Consider the following 21009-nt stretch of genomic DNA (forward strand, 5'->3'; position numbering starts at 1 on the left):
CCATCAACAGCAGGATGGGGGGATTCCAAACCTGAGTGGCCTTGACTTCCCCACTGCCTTTATCTCTGTGCCACACTGAGAAAAGCAACCCCAATGGAATGAAATGGAATGGAATTCAATGGAATGGAACGGAATGGAATTCAATGGAATTCAATGGAAGGAAATGGAACGTCAGTGTTTTACACCCACTGGACCAAGCAGCGAAGGACAAGGGAGGGGGAAGGAGACCTCAGGTTCCAAGGGGCAGCACAGAAATGTCATTCAGAATTACCAGTTCCCATTTCCCAGCTGCCCAGGCTCTCGGGAGGCTGGTCCCACCTCCCAGGGAAGGGTTTGGCTGGCTCTGAGCTCCTGCCTGGCCAAGCTCAGCAAGGCCCAGCTTAAGGACAGGTTGGAGCAGCTCAGCCCCACCCTGGTGCTATCCCAGTCTCACATTCCCTGCCCCTCTCCTGCACATTGCTGCTGCTGACTCACACCTGGGGAGCTGAGGGTGCCCAGATCCTGAAATCAGGGAATGGTTGGGATGGAAAGGACCTCAAATCCCACCCAGTGCCACCCTGCCACGGCAGGGACACCTCCCACTGCCCCAGGCTGCTCCCAGCCCAGTGTCCAGCCTGGCCTGGGGCATCCCAGGGATCCAGGGGCAGCCCCAGCTGCTCTGGGAATTCCTGTGCCAGGGCAGGAAGCAATGAGGGATTTGTTTCGAGGTGGTGCTGCCTGAACTTGTCCCTCCTGTGGTCAGACAACCCCAAAACCAGCAGGAAATCTGGCTCTGAGCAGGTTTTGGGGAACTCTGATGAGTCAGGGCCTCATTTCCCCACACCAAGACTCCTCTGAGAGCCAGGCTCAAACCCAGGGCCAGGCTCAAACGCAGGACCAGGCTCGAGCCCAGACCACCAGGACTCCACTCAACCAGAGCCAGGCTCAAATCCAGAGCCAGGCTCAACCCAGAGCCACCAGGGCTCCACTCAACCAGAGCCAGGCTCAAACGCAGGTCCAGGCTCAAGCCCAGACCACCAGGGCTCCTTGGGTTCCACTCACTCAGAGCAAAGCTCAAATCCAGAGCCAGGCTCAACCCAGAGCCAGGCTCAAGCCCAGACCACCAGGGCTCTACTCAACCAGAGCCAGGCTCAAATGCAGAGCCAGGCTCAACCCAGAGCCACCAGGGCTCCTTGGGCTCCACTCAACCAGAGCCAGGCTCAACCCAGAGCCGGGCTCAAACCTAGAGCTAGGCTCAAACCCAGAGCCAGGCTCAAACCCAGAGCCCAGAGCCAGGCTCAAACCCAGAGCCCAGAGCCAGGCTCAAGCCCAGAGGCACCAGGGCTCCTTGGGCTCCACCTCACCCAGAGCCAGGCTCAAACCTAGAGCCAGGCTCAAGCCCAAGCCCAGAGGCAGGCTCAAGCCCAGAGGCAGGCTCAAGCCCAGAGGCAGGCTCAAGCCCACAGCCACCAGAGCTCCTTGGGCTCCACCTCACCCAGAGCCAGGCTCAAGCCAGAGCCAGGCTCAAGCCAGAGCCAGAGCCAGGCTCAAGCCCAGAGCCACCAGAGCTCCTTGGGCTCCACCTCACCCAGAGGCAGGCTCAAGCCCAGAGCCAGGCTCAAGCCCAGAGCCAGGCTCAAGCCAGGAGGCAGGCTCAAGCCCAGAGCCCAGAGGCAGGCTCAAGCCCAGAGGCACCAGGGCTCCTTGGGCCCCCTCTCCACCCCGGTGCTCCCTCTCCCCTGCAGTGCCTCGGCCTCGGGTTGCAGCTCCTGCACTGCAGGCATCCTTTGTGCTGCTGCTCCCCGGCCCTGGCACGCCGTGCTTCCCTTGCAGATGATGTGGAAAGCTGCCTCGCTGCTTGGCATCCCATCATCCAGGTCATGCCCTGCTTCCCAGTTTATTCTCCTGACTGGAAGCCAAATGAATTTTTTCAATTCAAGGTTGGTTCTCACAGAGCTGCACACAAAACACAAGGCAAAAGGAAAAATCCCAAAAACTGATTTAAAAATCCAAGCAAACAAACAAACAAAAAAAAGCCCCAGCAATTCCAAATAATTCAGAAATCTGGGGGAAATTCTCCCTGGCAGGGTGGGGAGGGCTGGGCTGGAATTCCCAGAGCAGCTGGGGCTGCCCCTGGATCCCTGGCAGTGCCCAAGGCCAGGTTGGACACTGGGGCTGGGAGCACCTGGGACAGTGGGAGGTGTCCCTGCCATGGCAGGGGTGGCACTGGGTGGGATTTAGGGACCCTCCCAACCCAAACCAGGCTGGGATTCTGTGATCCAGCAAACCAAAAGCTGTCAGGAGATGGGAGTGGGATGAGAGGACGCAGCCCCCGGACACAGGAACAGCTCCGTGCCCTCACTGCCAGCTCAGCCCAAACCTCCCTGAGGACTGGAGGCAGCTCCGTGTCCCAGGCTCCTTTCCAGCCCTGCTCTCACCCTCATGCACCGAGCCCTGACCTCCCTCTCCCAAATATCCATGCCTGGGCTCCTTCCCCCTTTAATTCCTGGAGCAGCTGCTGTAGTAAACCGGGAGCAAAGAGAATATCACCAATCTCCTGTGATTAATCGGGGCTATTTTGGGACCACTTCCCGGCAGCCTGCGAGCACCAGGAGGTGGTTGGGAATATTAATTCCCTCCCAGGGCACGGCAGCTCGGAAGCACCCTGGATCTGGGCCCTGAAGGTCCAGTTGATCCCAAAAACCACAAGGAAACAACTGCGGGGATCAGGGAGAAGGTGAGGGGCCACTAGCGAGGTGTTCATCACCTCCAGGAGGAAAAGAACTCCAAGGAGCCCGTGCTGGGCAGCCCTGGGAAGAGCAGAGGCACGGACAACTCCATCACTTTAATTACAGCCTGGTTGTAAACAGGATTTCATTAAGCCAGAGCAGAAAGCGTGCAGGCTTGGGGTGGGGTTGAGCTCAAAACCAGGCTCATGTCAGCTGTACATTAATTAGGAGAGATTTAAGCTAAAGCAAACAAAATTAAGACAACTGAAGCCATTGAACAACGGGGCTGTGACAAGGCTTTGAGTCATTTGTGGGCTTGTCCAGCCCACTGCAAGTTTGGGCTAAAACTGTGGGATCCCTTTGATGGCTTTAATTTGGTTTTCCAGGGTCAAGGAGCCAAGATTCCAATGGGAGAAGCTCCTGCACCACGGGCAGGGCCGGGACAGGGCACAGGAACCTCTCAGGAACAGGAGCTGGGGGTTAAAACCCGTAACACGGGACACAGAACAACAAATTCCCCTTTAAATCCAGTCCTGGGTGATGGAGATGCAAAAAAGCAACAGCAGGAGGACGGGGAGCTGCTGGAATAAATCCAGAGGAGACCACAGAACTGGAGCCAGGCTGGGAGAGCTGGGAATGTTCCCCTGGAGAAGGGAAAAATCCAGGGAATCCTCAGAGTCCCTGGAGGGGCTCCAGGAGAGCTGGAGAGGGGCTGGGGACAAGGGACAGAGGGACAGGACCCAGGGAATGGCTCCCACTGGGAAAGGGGAGATTGGGCTGGGATCTTGGCAAGGAATTCCTGGCTGGGAGGGTGGGGAGGGGCTGGGCTGGAATTCCCAGATTTGCTGTGGCTGTCCCTGGATCCCTGGCAGTGCCCAAGGCCAGGCTGGACACTGGGGCTGGAGCAGCCTGGGACAGTGGGAGGTGTCCCTGCCATGGCAGGGGTGGCACTGGGTGGGATTTAGGGTCCCTCCCAACCCAAACCAGGCTGGGATTCCATGTGCTTCCCCCCCGTTTTAAGGCAGTCCCTTCTCCACAGGGACACCCCTTTAGGAGAGCGGAGCTGGATCCCGATTGTTGAACAAGAACCTCACCCCCAGCAGCAGCCGAGGCGTCTCCTGATCTCCTGCAGCTCCACCTCACTGCAGGCTGATCTCAGACATGGAATTCTGGCATGGTTTGGGTGGGAAGGGACCTTAAAGCTCCTCCAGTGCCACCCCTGCCATGGGCAGGGACAGCTCCCACTGGATTTTGCCAGGATCAATGTCTGGGCTCCAGGCACGGACCCGGAGCAGCCTTTGGGAAAGGGAGCGCCCAGCAAGCCCTCAAAGGAGAAGGAATAAAATAAGGAAATAAAGAAGGGGGGAAAAAGGGAGTATTTCCAACAAATTAGTCCTACTTGTCAGAAAATTAAGCCCTTATCACACATTTTCCAGCCCAACGTCCTCATTTCTTCTTTCACCTAAAAATAGCCCCGTTCCCGGCGGGAGCCGGAGCCTTTCCGGCAGGGAGCTGGGAAAGGTGACTCGGCAGAACCGTGCTGGAGAGGAGGAGAGCAGGGAGCGGGGATTCCAGAGCTGCTCCGGGCCGGAGCTGTCCCTCCTGCTGGCCCAGATTCTGCCCGGAGCTGGGCCCAGGCAGGGAAGGGAATTCCCCAGGGGCCGGCTATGCTCCGGGGCTTTTGCTCCAGCCCAGCACTGGGAATTTGTTCTCCTCGTTCTCCGGCAGGGATGAGGGTGTCCTGTGGCTGTCCCAGCCCCTGTCCCCCTGCACAGCCCCAGAGCTGCCATCCCACCTGCGTACGGCCGGAATTTGGGATTTCAGCTCCCCGATCCTGCCCTCAACAACGAGGAGGCTCAGCTAAAGCCGAGATCAGCTAAAGCCGAGCTCTCCAAAGCTGCACGGAGCCTGGGAAGGGCAGGCAGAGGCAGGGAGGGGTGGGGAAAGCACAGAACACCCGGCAGGGAAGGTTTGGGAAGCGCTGATCCCGCGGGAACGCGCTGGGGCTCCTCCAGCGCCAAGTCGGGAAGGAAACACCAAGGTCGGGATGGAAATAAAGAACTGGAAGAGCTTGGGGCAGGGATGGAGGGGCTGGGCTCTCCATGGAACAGCCTGGAACAGGGATGCAGGGGCTGGGCTCTCCATGGAGGGTTCTGGAACAGGGATGGAGGGGCTGGGCTCTCCATGGAACAGCCTGGAACAGGGATGGAGGGGCTGGGCTCTCCATGGAACAGCCTGGAACAGGGATGGAGGGGCTGGGCTCTCCATGGAACAGCCTGGAACAGGGATGCAGGGGCTGGGCTCTCCATGGAGGGTTCTGGAACAGGGATGGAGGGGCTGGGCTCTCCATGGAGGGTTCTGGAACAGGGATGGAGGGGCTGGGCTCTCCATGGAACAGCCTGGAACAGGGATGGAGGGGCTGGGCTCTCCATGGAACAGCCTGGAACAGGGATGCAGGGGCTGGGCTCTCCATGGAACAGTCTGGAACAGGGATGGAGGGGCTGGGCTCTCCATGGAACAGTCTGGAACAGGGATGGAGGGGCTGGGCTCTCCATGGAACAGTCTGGAACAGGGATGGAGGGGCTGGGCTCTCCATGGAACAGCCTGGAACAGGGATGCAGGGGCTGGGCTCTCCATGGAACAGCCTGGAACAGGGATGGAGGGGCTGGGCTCTCCATGGAACAGCCTGGAACAGGGATGCAGGGGCTGGGCTCTCCATGGAGGGTTCTGGAACAGGGATGGAGGGGCTGGGCTCTCCATGGAACAGCCTGGAACAGGGATGCAGGGGCTGGGCTCTCCCAGGCCGTGGTGGGAGCGGGAATGTGCGTGGTGCTGCATCCCAAAGAGAGCAGGGCCAATGCAGGACCCATCAAGCCTGGAAACATTCCCAGCCCTCCCGTGTGCCCCCACAATGCTGTTGGCTTCCAGCCCGGGCTGCCCGGCCTCGGGCAGAGGGAGCAGCAGAAAGCAGGGAACGTGGGATGGAGCCCACGGGACAGCAGCACCACAACCCCTCCCACAGCTCCCTGAAACGTGCAGGACGGGGATTGCGCCCCTCAGGCACAGAGGGGCTGCTTCGCCATGCTCCGAGCGGCCCCCTGGCACAGCGCTCCCAAAGAATCCGTCCGCTCCGGGCCCAGCAGGCAGGAGCAGCCTGCCACAGCCCCTGGAACGCTTCCTCAGGGCCGCCACAAGCGCCAGCCGCTCCTTCAGGAGCGGAACGCACCGGTTCCGTGCCTGAGGCGCTGCCAAGCCTGCCTGCCATCCTCTGTGGTGTCTAGAAGGGAGAAGGAAGCGTCTCCTCCTCCTTCTCCTCATTAAAAAGCTGCCCAGCTGGAGCGTCCCTCCGGTTCCCAGGGGAGCCACCCCCTCCCTGTGGCTCTGAGGATGTGCCCCGTGGCCTGTGGGACCCCAAAGCCCTTCCCGTTCCCGAGGGCAGGGACGCCTCCTCCACTGTCCCAGGGTGCTCCCAGCCCCGCAGGGGATGGGCTGTGGGAGAGGCAGGAGATCCGCCACGGAACGGCTTCCAGGGAAAGGCACAGCTCAGCCCAAGGGGTGGCTGGGGCAAGCCAAGCACAGCCGTCCAGTGAGACTGGGGTAAACAGGGGGTCTGGATTGCTGTGGATGGTGGGAATGGTCGCTCCACGGGGATTGTCCCACCGGTGGGACACGCTCACACGCCCAGGGAAAGGAGCAGCTTCTCCACGGGGTCCTGCCCGGCTCAGGAGAGCCTGACGGAGGTTTTATGAGCCTTTCTACCAGCCTGAATGGTTCCACAAGCACAAGAAGTCCTCTCTGGTCAGCCACCACGACACCCACACTGGGTGGTGTCCACAAGGAGCACCTGCGCTGCTCACCTGGGGACAGGTGAGTGACTGGGCACGGGCTGCTCGCCCCGTCCCCAGACGCCAGGGGTGGAGGACAGTCACAACCTCCTCCCCTGCTGTACTCTACATCGCCCAGGCTGGTCACAAGCGCCCCTCCATCCTTTGGCACCACGGCTGGGCACTGCCTGGGGGGGCCGGCAAAGCGCCCGCCTGGAGCGCACCCGGCTGCTGGGAGCCCCGCTCCGTGCCGCAGCTGCTCTGGCCCTGCCAGGCAGCCCGGGCAGAGCCCATTCGCTCCGCAGCAGCCCCTCGGGGCAAGGAACCGCCCGCGCCGTGCGACACCGGCGCCCTGCCCCGTCCCCGCCGCCCCGGGCCGCGCCCGCGGGGCTCGAACCCGCGACCCTCGGGCCCCGCGCCCGCCGCGCTGCGCCCCGCGCCACAGGGGCGCGCGGGGCCCGCCGCGGGCAGGGGGCGGCGGCTCTGACTGACAGCTCGGCCGGCCAATGGCGCGGGGGCTGCGGGCCAATCAGCGCGCGGCACCGCGGGGGGGCGGGGCGAAGCGGAGCGGGGGGCTCCGCCGGCGGGGTGGGGGGGCGATGCCGCGCGCGGGGCGGGGGCGGCTCCCGCCGCCGCTCCCGGTGTCCCCCCGCCGCCTCCCGCCGCCGGCCGTACCTGCTCGAAGCGGGGCTTCCCCAGCTGGAACGGGGGATAGTCCGCCGGCTCCGCCATCCCGCAAGCGCCACTTTAAACAGCCTCCCCCGCCGCCGGGCCCCGCCCCCCGGCCGGCCCCGCGCTGATTGGCTGCGGCCAACCGCAGCTGCCGCGGGGCACGCCGGGACATGGAGTCCGCCGGGCACCGCCGGGGCGGGGCCGCGCCGGCCCCGCCGGCCAATGGGGAGCGCGCTGGCCGCGGGGCACCATGGGAAGTGTAGTCCCGGCAGGGGCGCGGGGACCCGCGGGAGCGAGCGGGGAAAGGGGGGATCCGGCGGGGGGGGGCTGGGAGCGGGACACGGAGAGGAGAGTTTTACCTTAACCCTGCAATGGTGAAAGCCCAGACACGTCAGAAACACCATCTCCGGTGCTGCTGAGTGACATCCACGGCAAAAAGGACACGAAAGGGCTGGAGCGTGGCCAGGGCAGGGAAGGGAGCTGGGAAGGGACTGGAGAATTCCTGAGGGAGCTGGGAAGGGGCTGGAGAGTTCCTGAGGGAGCTGGGAAGGGGCTGGAGAGTTCCTGAGGGAGCTGGGAAGGGGCTGGAGGGTTCCTGAGGGAGCTGGGAAGGGGCTGGAGGGTTCCTGAGGGAGCTGGGAAGGGGCTGGAGAGCTCCTGAGGGAGCTGGGAAGGGGCTCAGCCTGGAGCAAAGGAGGCTCAGGGGGGACCTTGTGGCTCTGCACAGCTCCTGCCAGGAGGGGACAGCCGGGGGGGTCGGGCTGTGCTCCAGGGAACAGGGACAGGAGGAGAGGGAACGGCCTCAGGGGAGCCTCGGGGTGGGCACTGGGAATATTCCTACATGGAGAGGGTGCTCAGGCACTGGCAGTGCCCAGGGAGGTTCGGCGTGGCCATCCCTGGGGGGATTTCAGTGCCCCCTGTGGCACGGGGGGACACGGTCAGTGGACCACGGACTGGAGGCTTTTCCCAAGCCCAGCAATTCCCGGAGTCTGTTTCGTGGTGGAACTGCAGATCCTCCGGTCGCGGTGGCCTTTGAGGAGCCGATGCGGAACGCGGCACGGAGCTGTGCGGACGATCCGATCCGGGCAGATAACGCCAAGGTCGCCGGGGCACCGCGGGCGCGCCGAGCCCTGCGCCGAATCCTCTCGCCCAGATTAGCGCGATAAGAAGTGTCCGGACCTTCAAATGCCGGCGAAATTGTTTGGAGGATTAGGATCAATTCCCCAGGAAGAGCACGGGGACAGCAAACAGAGGGAATGCGGCTGGAGCCGGGAGGGAGGCAGGGCAGGGCTGGTGCAGGAGAAGCAAAGGCAGCGGTGGAAATCCAGGAGCAGGATTAAAAAATACACCTGAAACAAAAGAATCCCGTGTTTTTGGCGCCCAGGGAAAAGTGTGAATGTCCCGTTTTGCTGTGGAAGTTCTGCTGTGCCTCGTGGCTGCAGAGCCCATCAGTTCCTGCTTTCCTCTTTTCTTCCCACCTGCAAAAGCAGTTCCTGATTTTGGGCGAGCTCAGCACTGGTCCCGTTCAGTGAACCCCAAATCTGCAGCTCTGGGAGGGGAAAGGGATGGAAAAGGGGCTCCGAGGGGTGAAAAGTGGAATAGGAAAGAGCAGGGGAATGGTGTTTTATCATTTCAGTTTGCTTTTCCTCGGAGCCTTTGCTGCTGCCTCGGGGTGACAGCTCCGTGTCCCCGCCGGGCTGGGGGACAGGGACAGGGCATGAGGAGCAGGATCCTGCTCCCATCCCGGCCCTGCCGCTCCTGGAGTTTGGGGTTTGCTGCTGGAGGCTCCGAGCTGCCCCCCGAGCTCTGCAGGGACAGCCCTGGAGCTGCAGGGCCAGCCCTGACCCCAGACTCAGCCCTGATCCCAAACTCAGCCCTGACCCCAAACTCAGCCCTGATCCCAAACTCAGCCCTGATCCCATACCCAGTCCTGACCCCAAACTCAGCCCTGATCCCATACCCAGTCCTGACCCCAAACTCAGCCCTGATCCCATACCCAGTCCTGACCCCAAACCCAGTCCTGACCCCAAACTCAGCCCTGACCCCAAACTCAGCCGTGAGCCCAAACTCAGCCCCCCTCAGGCTCCTTCTCTTCCCCCAGCTCAGTCTCCACAGGGAAAACAAAGCCATAAACGCAAACCCAGCCCTGCCAAAGGCTTGGGAGCTGCTCCCCGCTCCCCGCAGGTTCCGTGCCAGGATCTGTGTGACGATGGAAGCTGCCCCGGATCCCGGGGGTGAGGATGGAAGCTGCCCGGGATCCCAGGAGTGAGGATGGAAGCTGCTCCAGATCCCAGGGGCGTGGATGGAAGCTGCCCCGGAGCCCGGGGGTGAGGATGGAAGCTGCCCCGGAGCCCGGGGGTGAGGATGGAAGCTGCCCCGGAGCCCGGGGGTGAGGATGGAAGCTGCCCCGGATCCCGGGGGTGAGGATGGAAGCTGCCCCGGATCCCGGGGGTGAGGATGGAAGCTGCCCCGGATCCCGGGGGTGAGGATGGAAGCTGCCCCGGATCCCGGGGGTGAGGATGGAAGCTGCCCCGGATCCCGGGGGTGAGGATGGAAGCTGCCCCGGATCCCGGGGGTGAGGATGGAAGCTGCCCCAGATCCCAGGGGTGAGGATGGAAGCTGCCCCGGATCCTGGGAACCCCTCCCTCCCTCCCGCAGCCGAGCCAGGCGCTGCTGCAGTCCCGGTGCTGACACACGAAATGTTTGGTAACAACAGAGGGGAGAGAATCTGTTTATCTCCGAGCCCATTTGGAGTGACATAAGACTATCACTTTTTTGGTGAAATACCAGAAAGAATATCAATTCTTTGGCTGATATCAGCCCCGGCAGATCCTTCCCGGCTGACAACTTGTGTTTCCCTGCTCTGGGGGAGGAGGGGGGTGCTTCCCCAGTCTAAAATCATGGCTTGTTCCAATTTTTGGTTTGGGGGGCGGTACCCCCCACCAGCAATGGTGTGAGCTCATGCAGAAATGGGGTTTGGGGGGGCTCCAAGGGGGGCTCCTGTGAGGAGATCCTGGAGGGTGTAACCCCAAGGGGAGCCTCTGAAGGAGCTGTGACCCCATAAGGAGCTCCTGAAGGAGCTGTGACACCAAGGGAAGCCCCTGAAGGAGGTCTGTCCCCATAAGGAGCCCCTGGAGGAGGTTGAATCCCATGAGAACCCCTGAAGGAGGTGTGAGCCCAAGGGAAGCCCCTGAAGGAGGTCTGTCCCCATAAGGAGCCCCTGGAGGAGGTTGAATCCCATGAGAACCCCTGAAGGACGTGTGAGCCCCAGGGAAGCCCCTAAAGGGGGTGTGGCCTCATGGGTAGCTCCTGAAGGAGCTGTGACCCCATAAAATCCCTTGAAGGAGACTGAATCTCATGAGAACCCCTGAAGGATCTGTGATTCCAAGGGAAGCCCCTAAAGGGGGTATGACCCCAAAAGGAGCCCCTGAAGGAGGCTGTGCCCCTGTGGGAAGCCCTTGAAGGAGCTGTGGTCCCATAAGGAGCCCCTGGAGGAGGTTGAACCCCATTAAAAGCCCCTGAAGGAGACTGAACCCTATAAGAAGCCCTTGAAGGAGATGTGATACCAAGGGAAGCCCCTGAAGGAGGTCTGACCCCATAAAGAGCCCCTGGAGGAGGTGGGATCCCATGGGAAGCCCCTGAAAGATCTGTGACCCCATAAAGAACCCCTGAAGGAGCTGTGACCCCATAAGAACCCCTGAAGGAGCTGTGACCCCATAAGAAGCCCTTGAAAGATCTGTGACCCCATAAAGAACCCCTGAAGGAGCTGTGACCCCATAAGAAGCCCCTGAAAGATATGTGACCCCATAAAGAACCCCTGAAGGAGCTGTGATCCCATAAGAACCCCTGAAGGAGCTGTGACCCCATGAGAAGCCCCTGAAAGATCTGTGACCCCATAAAGAACCCCTGAAGGAGCTGTGACCCCATAAGAACCCCTGAAGGAGCTGTGACCCCATGAGAAGCCCTTGAAAGATCTGTGACCCCATAAAGAACCCCTGAAGGAGCTGTGACCCCATAAGAACCCCTGAAGGAGCTGTGACCCCATGAGAAGCCCCTGAAAGATCTGTGACCCCATAAAGAACCCCTGAAAGAGCTGTGACCCCATAAGAACCCTTGAAGGAGCTGTGACCCCATGAGAAGCCCCTGGAGGAGGTTGAACCCAAGGGAAGCCCACACTGGAGCAGGGGCAGAATGTGAGAAGGAGGAAGAAGAAGGAGGAAGAGGAGGAGGAGGAGGAAGAGGAGGAGGAGGAAGAAGCCCGTGACAGTGTGTGAGGGACTGAGCACAGCCCCATTCCCGGTCCCCCTGCACCACTTGGAAGAAGGAGGGAGAGAAGCGTGAAGGAAATTGGGGCTGGGAAGGAAGAAGGGGTGGGGGGGAAGGTGATTTAAGACTGGAGTTTATTTCTCATTGTCCTGCTCTGGTTTGATTTTCAATAAGTTAGATTAATAAATTAAACTGATTTCCTCCATCCATTGTGCCCGTTTCAGTGGGTTCTGAGGGATCTCTCCCTGCCCTCACCCCCAAATGGGATTTTTGTTGTATTTTCTCTCCCTGCCCAGCTGAGGAGGGAAGTGAGGGCAGCTTTGGGGGGCAGCTGGTGCCCATCCAGGGTCCCCCCACCCCACAAGGGAGTTTTGGGGTCCCAGGCCCCCCCCAGGAGACAGCTGGGTGTGGGGCCATGTAGGAATGTGCCCCTCGTTGATGGAGTAAACAAGTTCCCCTTTGTCTCCTTAAAAAGGACAAAAGCCCAGAAGTTTCTCTCCTCAATTTGGTTAGAAGACACCTCATAGGATGTGTCCTATGGGGACTTCACCTCAAACTTAAGGACAGCCAATTGGAGAGAAGCCAAAAAGTCCCACCTAAGCAATTCCCTGGGAAAAGAAGAGAACAAAAGAAATAAATGCCTTTTGTGAAGTTTTTAGCAGGAGCAAGAACCTCTTTTCCCGGGTCGGTTTTTCTCTGTAAAGAGCTTTTTTATTTTGCCTTTTATTAAACTTTTCTGTTTCCAACACTGCCACAGGAGCCGTCCTGCTGCTCTATGCCAGCGGAGGCAGCTGAGCTATCGAGGGTGTGATGTTTGCCTACGAGAGCCTGTACGCCCAGGCTCGAAGAGATAAAACATTTGGCGCCCAAACAGGGGCAGGGCCGGGCTGGCTGCGGGACGAAGTCACAGAACATTCTCTGTCAGCCTCCATCTGTAAAGCCAGATTTGGAGCAAACTCGCTTTGGGGAGCAAACTCCAGCTTGGAACAGCAACCCAGGCACTGCAGCAGGGCTGGGAGTTGTTCTGTGCTCCAGGCAGGCCATGGAGCCAGGGCTCCAGCAGGAATCAAGGGCTTGAAATCCTCTGTTTGGCCAGCTCGCAGAGCCCAGCTCTCCCAGGGACGGCCCCGGGTGCCTGTCCCAGGATGGATCCCCCTTCACAGGGTCCCAGCTCAGCCCACAGCCCAAACACTTCCCTGCTGAGCCCTCCAGGGTTCGTGGACACAGCCCAGCTCCACAGGGGCTCCGTCCATCCAGCTGCAGGGAAAATAAACCGGGATTAGAGCTCAGGGAGCTCCTCTGTGGGAGCAGCAGAGCCATTTACAGGGGAGCTCATGTTCTTCAAGGAAAAGGCTTGAATGGAGAGAGAAGAGGGAGCTGGGAAGGAAAAGGGCTGAGTGGGGAAAGGTGGGAGGGATGGGGGAACCAGAACTGGGGAGGAGTCTGGGGTCAGTGCAAGGGGCAGGGAGGAACATCAGCGCTCCTGGGAGCACCAATGGGGACAATTCCTCTTCCTTCCCTTCCCTTCCCTTCCCTTCCCTTCCCTTCCCTTCCCTTCCCTTCCCTTCCCTTCCCTTCCCTTCCCTTCCCTTCCCTTCCCTTCCCTTCCCTTCCCTTCCCTTCCCTTCCCTTCCCTTCCCTTCCCTTCCCTTCCCTTCCCTTCCGTTTTCTCTGCCTCCCTCCCCCCTGCCCTGTGGTCTCTGCCCTGCTCAGCTGCTGATTTTCCCCAAATCCTCAGGAATGCAGCCCCAGCTCCAACTTCCTGCTGTGCAGGGGGAATCATGGAATAGTTCAGGCTGGAAAATCCCTCTGAGATTGAGTCCAACCATCCCCAGCACTGCCACCACTGCCCCTTGCCCCAAGTGCCACATCCACAGGTCTCTGAAATCCCTCAGGGATGGGCACTCCAGCCCTGCCCTTCCCAGGAAGGAATTCCCCAATCCCACCCCGACCCCCAGCCCAGCCCAGGTCTCATCCCAGCCACGCTCTGTGGCTGCTCAGGGCACAACACAGGAAACCCGAAGGAATCCCAAACCCTCACGAGCCCCACACCTGAGCCAGGAGCGGGATTTGGGGTGGAACTCGAGGTTCCTGCAGCATTCCCACTGCACAGCACCCAGGGACTGGCAGGGCAGGTGGAAAAGCTGCTGGAGGAGTTGGACACCCTTCTCCTCCTCCTCCTCCTCCTCCTGCAGCAGATAAACAGGGATGTCACTCAGTGTCCAGGCGCCGTCAGCACAGACGCTGTTGTCAATGAATCAGAAGTGTCTAGGAACAGCTTGAACAACTTTTATTTTTTTTTAAAGTGCTTAAAACGTAAATAACAAGCTCTTTATAAACATTAGTTGCAGCTCTTAAAACATGAGACACACAGAACCCACTTCCTGCAGACGTGAAGAACAGGGAAACCAACAATTCCAAAAACCCCAACACTTCTCCCACCTGGGGACGTTTTTCCAGGTTTTTAACAGCAAACACGGCGGTTCCCTCACAGACTAGGCTGAGTCTACGTCACACTGGAGAACCCACATCCCTCAGGTTTGTTCCAGTTTGAGGATAAACCTTGGTGGTTCTCCTGGCCCACACGTGGCCAGGAGGACCAGGCAAGGGGAAAAGAAATTGGCCAAAGTTCTTGAGAAGCAAAAACCCAGCTGTGGGCTGGCAGCAAAGGCAGAGCACAGCACCCTGCTGCAGCCTCGTGGAAAAACAAACTCCAGGAGAAAGGCAAAAGCACAGGGATGGTTATGGCTGTGTTTAAAACAGAACAGGGAGAAGCTGCTGCTGGCCCAGAAAACCCTGGGGGTGTGCTGGGCTCAGCAGAGAGGGACAGAGCTCAGGGCACAGCCAGGACACAGAGCAGGAACACTGCTCCTGCCCCGGGATCCCAAATAAATTACTGAATAGGCGATTCAGTCACTAAACACGGAGATAAATCCCAGATGGGCAACTTGAGAACATTTCCCCAATTCTCTTCCTCATCCCCTCCCTCTCTGAGGAAGCATTTAGGTCCTCAGAACAATTCCCTTGGGAATGTGGAGGTTTAAAACACCAAAACTACGGACTTCACTCCAGGGCTGCTGTGATGCTCTTAGGCACAGAACAAAATCTGTGTGGTGAAACCCCAAATCTTCAGCCCAGCAGGGTGGGGAAACAGAGAACAGAGACAGGAGCATCTGTCAGACGCCTTTCCCAAGCACAGGGAGGCACCTGCTGAACACTGCAGGACAGACACGGAGCCTCCATCACTGCTCCACGCTCCTGCAGCCCCACTCAGCTCCAGCAGCAAGGGACCCCTGCACACCTCGGCTCCTGGGGCTGGGAGGGGCAGGGATGGCTGCAGATGGGAGATGAGGGAGCAGGTTCAGCTGGAGAGGCAGGAGATAGGGCACACCCACTGCTGCAAGGGCAGGGGATGAGGGAACAGAACAGGTATTGCTAGAAAGGCAAGAGGTGTGGAAGCACCTATTGCTGGAAAGGCAGGAGATGAGGGAACAGGAATTCCTGGAAAGGCAGGAGATGAGAGAACAGGAATTCCTGGAAAGGCTGGAGATGGAAAGAGCAGATATTGCTGGAAGTGGGAGCTATGGAAGCACCCGTTGCTGGAAAGGCAGGAGATGAAGGAATAGAACAGGAATTGCTGGAAAGGCTGGAGGTGAGGGAACACGTATTCTTGGAAAGGCAGGAGAAGAGAGGAGCAAGTATTGCTGGAAAGGCAGGAGATGAGGGAACAGAACAGGTATTGCTAGAAAGGCAAGAAATGTGGAAGCACCTATTGCTGGAAAGGCAGGAAAGGAGGGAACAGGGATTGCTGGGAACAGGAGATGTGGAAGCACCTATTGCTGGCAGGGCTGCACACCTGGTACAACCTGCTGAGCTCTGAGAGTAACTTTTTATATTCAAGTGCAAAACATTCAGGCTTTTGGAGCAAAACAAGGCAGAGCTGACTAAGGCAGAGGGGGCTGAGGGAGGTGGTGAGACACGACGGGAGAGGAGGGAGAGGTGGGAAGGAGGGGCCGTGGGATCCATATAAACATTGGCACTTGTGTGGGGAGCACCAACAGCCGTCCCTGCAGGGGCACAGGGCCAAGAACTGGATGTTTGTGTGGGTGGGAGCCAGAGAGGGGCCCTCGCTCCCGTGGGAGATGTTGGCTCTGCACCTCCCCCGTTAATGCCCGCCTGAGGAATTCCTCTCCCTTTTCCCAGCACTCATTCCCGTGCCCTGCTGCGTTCCCAGTGCCCACAGCTCCTCCCTGACTGCCTGCAGCTCACGGGGACACAGGTGGGCACCCAGAGAGGGGCTCGGGCTGCCAGGCCACGGGATCGGATCCTACAGGCACAGAGGTTCCTGGCACTTTCCGAAATGGGAGAAACACCTTCCCTTGGACAACCCCGTCCCACCACAGAAACACAGAGGGAGGAGGAGCAGAAACACAGGAGGAGCAGCTGGAGCAGTGCAAAGCCACGAGGGGAGAGGCAGAAGGAGTGCGAGGTTCATGGCTGCTCTTCTCCCAGGGAACAAGTCCTCCTCCTCCTCGTGCAGTGGTCCAAGGGCTGGACAGGACCAGACCCAATTCTGTCTGTCTCCAGCTGTATTTTAACTTGGAATACTCAGCCTGCCCTTCCCGGCTGTGTCAGCTCCTGATCTCTGCCCCCACTACTGAGCTGCTGTGCAGAGCTCCTGGAAGGAGCCAGAGCACCTGCACAGGTGGTGGGGAGGCTCTGCTGTCTGTGGGTGACAATTAACTCCCTTTTCTAGGATGAGAAGGAAAACAGAGCAGGAACCTGTCCCAGGCAGGCTGTGTGGGACTGAGAATTGGGTTGCAGAGCCTTTTTGGGGTAGGAAACTGCTACTGGCCTATGGCAAAAGGCACCATTCTTCAAAGTCATGGTCTACACTGAAGCAAGTAAAGAGAAGAGCAGGGAGGTTTTAAAAGAACACAGTGACTTTGGGAGGTAGAGAAGAGGGAGAAGATGCCTTTCATGTTGAAATCCCACTCCAACTGCCCCTCTGCCTGCACGGGCACCTTCTCCAGCCAAAATCCTGGCAGGATGAGGGAGTGAACAATATCCTTCCTATCCCCTTCCACAGTACCTCCAGTTCAGCCAGGTAAATCAGAGTCCTTTGTGTGGAATATGTTCCAAATTCTAGGGGTTTCTCCTTTCCCTGTTTCCTCACTGGTTGTGGTATCCCTGGTGCCTGCCTTGCCTGCCCTTTGTGCTGCCCCCGAGCCCTCAGGTCAGTGCCTGCTGACCCCACACTTAAGATTATGCACACCACACGGTCTCGTCTTTTGTCCCTGGTTGTCCCTCAGCGTGCTGGAATAAACCTCACTGGAATTATATCATACAAAAGGCCCTTGTTGCCTCTCTTGGCTGAGCTAACTATGGTCAGTGTGGTGTGTGGACTTGACTGCTTTGCCTGAATTCCTATGCAAGCAGCTTCACACAGGACATGTCTTAGATTGAAAGATTTAGTTGTGTATTCTGTTTTCATCTGTCAGAGGTGGGGCAGTTATCTTCTGTTCACTGGGCAGTTTTCTTTATCTCTTAAACAACCAATCCTCCCTCCAGGAGATCTCTTCTGTTCATGGGCCAGTGAGTCACACTGATAAAATTCCATCATCCCATTGGGAGATGCTCCACCCAGGGGAGGAGCCAAGCATTCCTACCTGGATCCAATCTGATATCATCTGGAGCCAAGCATTCCTACCTGGATCCAATCTGATATAACCTGGAGCCAAGCATTCCTACCTGGATCCAATCTGATATAACCTGGAGCCAAGCATTCCTACCTGGATCCAATCTGATATCATCTGGAGCCAAGCATTCCTACCTGGATATAATCTGATATCATCTGGAGCCAAGCATTCCTGCCTGGATACAATCTGACCTTGGAACACCACAGCAGCCTTTGCCCACTGCATTCCCAGAGGAGCAGCTTTCTTCTCCACTGCATTCCCAGAGGAAGCCCAGGCCCATCCACACCAGCCCTGGAGCTTCAGAGGAAAACTCCACCCTTCTCCAGGATCCCTGCTCCAGCAGAACCACAGCTTCTTACATTTCCCATTTCAGGGAGGCTCCTGCCTTCCTTATCAGACTTTTCAAACCAAGACAAGGTGTTTCTAGGGAATTAGGTAGCAACTTCCTCCCTCTAAACCCCATGCTGCTACAAATTGGCACCCTGACCACAGGGCTTCTCCTTAGCCCTTTGAAAGTGTCTCCACTGGCCAGCCAATGGATTTTAAGTCGCAGTCAAGTGCTCCAGTTCCCCAAGGGAAAAAAACCCAGTTTTCTGGGGAATTTCTCAGGGGCCAAACGACAACCCTCAAGACCTCGAGGGATGGTTGACTCAGCAAAACTCCTGCAAGATCTTTCTTTTGAGCCATTTCGTCCCTCTTTTCCCACAATCTCAGAACACTGAGGCACCGAGAAATCATCTGTGGCAACACTGACTGTGAGGAAGGGAGCCGACTCTCCGACGCTAGCAATGCCTTCAGGCAGGGACACGAACGCTGGTGAGCGCCCTTTCTATTGAATCCGAGGATGAAGTGATCTGCCGAATTCCAGCTGGCAAACCTGGACCTCCTGATGGGCCAAGAGACGTTTTAATCACTGTTAATGAGTTACATGTACTTACAGAAGTCCAGACTGCGGGGCCAATGGATGAGATCACTGTGACTGTAATATGTATGTATATACACCCTGGCGTCTGACTAAGGGCACACCCATTTCTCAAGCTTTTCTTGTACCCACCTGGGCTGATGTTTTGCCAGAAAATCCTCTCGTTTTTTGAGCAGAGATGCTAGGACAACACAGACCTCTATAGAGTGTAGTTTGTCTAACAAAGGTATCAAAGTTTCTCTTCCAGGTGTGGCTGATACCGGGTCAGATGTCACCATCATTGCTCACTCCAAGTGGCCACAGGGCTGGGAACTTGTGCCAGCCCATGGAGTCATCTCTGGGATTGGAGAAGGTGTAAAAGATCAATTATTATTAAAGGTCCCGAGGGTCAAATTGCCACAAAGACCTTTTGTGATAAAGGCACCTGTCATTTTTTGGGGCACAGACCTATTGTTATAATGAGGAGCCAGACTAAAAATCCCTTCACACCCACAGGATCTCTAGCTGTAGAAATCCCGTGGGGCCACTGTAGAGTGCCCCACCTCACCACTCACATGGAAATTGGATGATCCCATTTGGGTGGAACAGTGGCCCCAGGCAGAACTCAAAATGAAGGCGCTTGAATTCCCTAGTGCAGGATCAGCTATCTAAGGGCCACATGGTACCATCCACTCACCCTTGGAACACCCCTGTCTTTGTCATTTGCAAACCGGGCGAAGACAAGTGGAGGCTCCTACAAGACATCAGAAAGGTCAGCGAGGCCATTGAGGACATGGGTCTTTACAGCCTGGCCTGCCCTCACCTTCAATGCTCCTGAGAGATTTGAAATTGGCAGTCATTAATATTAAGGATTGTTTTTTAATATCCCACTCCATTCTAGAGATGCCCCAGGGTTTGCATTTCCTGTGCCATCAATTAATAGACAAGCCCCTCTAAAAAGGTATCAATGGCAAGTTCTTCCTCAGGGGATGAAAAACTCATGAGTCATCTGCCAAGTGTTCGTTGCCCATGTTCTCTCGCCCATTCGGGAAAAATTTCCTGATGCCATAATTTTTCACTACATGGACGATATTCTAATTTGCACTGAGACTATTATGTGGAGACTGCTCTCAAAAAGACTGTTCAGGCCATCAAAGGAGCAGGATTTGAAATCGCTACAGAGAAGATTCAGCCCATGGACCTACCTTGGACTCCGAATCGGCAAGCAGACCATCGTACCCCAGCAGCTCACCATCAAGGACACCCGAGGACCCTGAGAGACATCCACCAGCTCCCTGTGAGCATCATCTAGGTTCGTACACTGCTAGGGACCAGGACTGAGGACCTGTCACCCCTTTTCAACCTTCTGAGAGGCCCTGATGACCTTGACTCCGCACGAACCACCACAGCAGAAGCCCAGGTAGTGATCCACAAGGTATCAGAAGCATTCTCCACGAGACAAGCCCACCACGCTGATCCTACCCTGCTCTTCCAATTTGTCATCCTGGGTAAGTCACCCAAGTTCCATGGGCTCATTTTCCAGTGGGACCCCACTCTGGGAGATCAGCTCTTAATCACAGAGTGGGTGTTTCAATCACACAAACCAAGTAAGACCATCACAACACCCCAGGAGCTTATGGCCCAGCTTATCATAAAGGCCAGAGCTCGCCTCAGGACCCTAGTGGGGTGTGAGTTCACATGCATATATCTTCCAGTGACATCAAACAGTCTAGAGCCTTTGCTCCAAACAAATGAACACCTCCAGTTCACTCTTGACAGCCAGCCAGGCCAGATCTCCATCCACCTACCAAAACATAAGCTATTTAACGCTTGCTTTAATTTGGTCCCAAATTAATTAAAAAGTAAAACTCCTCTAAAGGCATTGACTGTATTTTCTGATCGTTCAGGGGGATCCCACAAGTCAGTTATGACATGGAAGAATTCTGACACTCAAAAGTGGGAGTCTGATGTTCAAATTTTTCGAGGATCCCCACAAATTGCAGAATTAGCAGCTGTTGTCAGAGCCTTTGAGAAGTTCAAACAACCCTTAAATTTAGTTACTGATTCAGCCTATGTTGCTGGCATAGCTGAAAGAGCAGAACATTCTTTGTTAAAGGAAGTGCCAAACCCAGATTTATACCGCTTGCTCTCAAAATTAATATACCTCCTCTCCCACAGAGAGAAACCATGTCACATTATGCACGTGAGGCCACACACTGACCTCCCAGGACCAGTTACTGAGGGCAACCAGAGAGCAGATCTCCTAGCCATGGCAGTGCAGACCACCCTACCAGACATTTTCAATCAGGCTAAATTGAGCCATCAGTTTTTCCACCAAAATGTGCCAGCCCTTGTCTGGATGTTTAAAATCACAAGTGAACAGGCAAGAGCAATCGTGGGCTCCTGCCCCAATTGCCAGGAGTCTGCTTTGCCCTCCACGGGGGCCGGGGTTAACCCCTGAGGCCTCGAAAGTTTACAGCTGTGGCAAACAGATGTCACACACTGTGCACCTTCTGGGAGACAAAAATACATTCATGTGTCCATAGATGCGTTCTCTGGGGCTGCATTTGCATCAGCCCACGCAGCAGGAGAGACAAAAGATGTCATCCAACATTGTCTCCTAGCGTTTTCTACCCTGGGCATTCCCTAAGGCATCAAAATAGGTAATGGTCCAGGTTACACCTCCAGAAATTTCAAACATTTCCTAGATAGATCAATGGGAGGTGATATTAGCATACTGGCATACCCCACTCACCAACAGGGCAATCTGTTGTAGAGAGAGCTCACTGTACACTCAAGAGAGACCTTGACCAGCAGCGTGGGGGAGTTGAAGCACTACCAAATGTAGAAAGATTATGTAAGGCTCTTTATGTCATCAACTTTCTCAATAATTCATTCACACAGCCAAACCCTCCCATTATCAGGCACTTCTCCAACAC

At 57.1% G+C, this 21009-nt stretch overlaps 2 protein-coding genes and 1 long non-coding RNA gene across 4 annotated transcripts in view; 1 reads left to right on the top strand and 2 right to left on the bottom strand.

The window, feature by feature from the left end:
* The window catches only part of SFXN5 (sideroflexin 5), a 101508-nt gene extending 94117 nt beyond the window's left edge, over positions 1 to 7391 (bottom strand). The window contains 2 exon segments of the mRNA XM_068189182.1: positions 7208 to 7271; positions 7273 to 7391. Of these exon segments, the coding sequence (XP_068045283.1) occupies positions 7208 to 7271; positions 7273 to 7376 (168 nt within the window). The 5' untranslated portion in view covers positions 7377 to 7391.
* The window catches only part of RAB11FIP5 (RAB11 family interacting protein 5), a 447460-nt gene that overhangs the window by 388584 nt on the left and 37867 nt on the right, over positions 1 to 21009 (bottom strand). The gene's annotated exons all lie outside the window — the stretch shown is intronic.
* Positions 13435 to 16549, top strand: LOC137473299 (uncharacterized). Its single transcript, XR_010998680.1, has 2 exons — positions 13435 to 15122; positions 15190 to 16549. It is a non-coding gene; the product is annotated as an uncharacterized lncRNA (long non-coding RNA).

This window comes from Anomalospiza imberbis, chromosome 4, assembly GCF_031753505.1.
Source record: "Anomalospiza imberbis isolate Cuckoo-Finch-1a 21T00152 chromosome 4, ASM3175350v1, whole genome shotgun sequence".
Lineage (NCBI taxonomy): Eukaryota > Metazoa > Chordata > Aves > Passeriformes > Viduidae > Anomalospiza > Anomalospiza imberbis.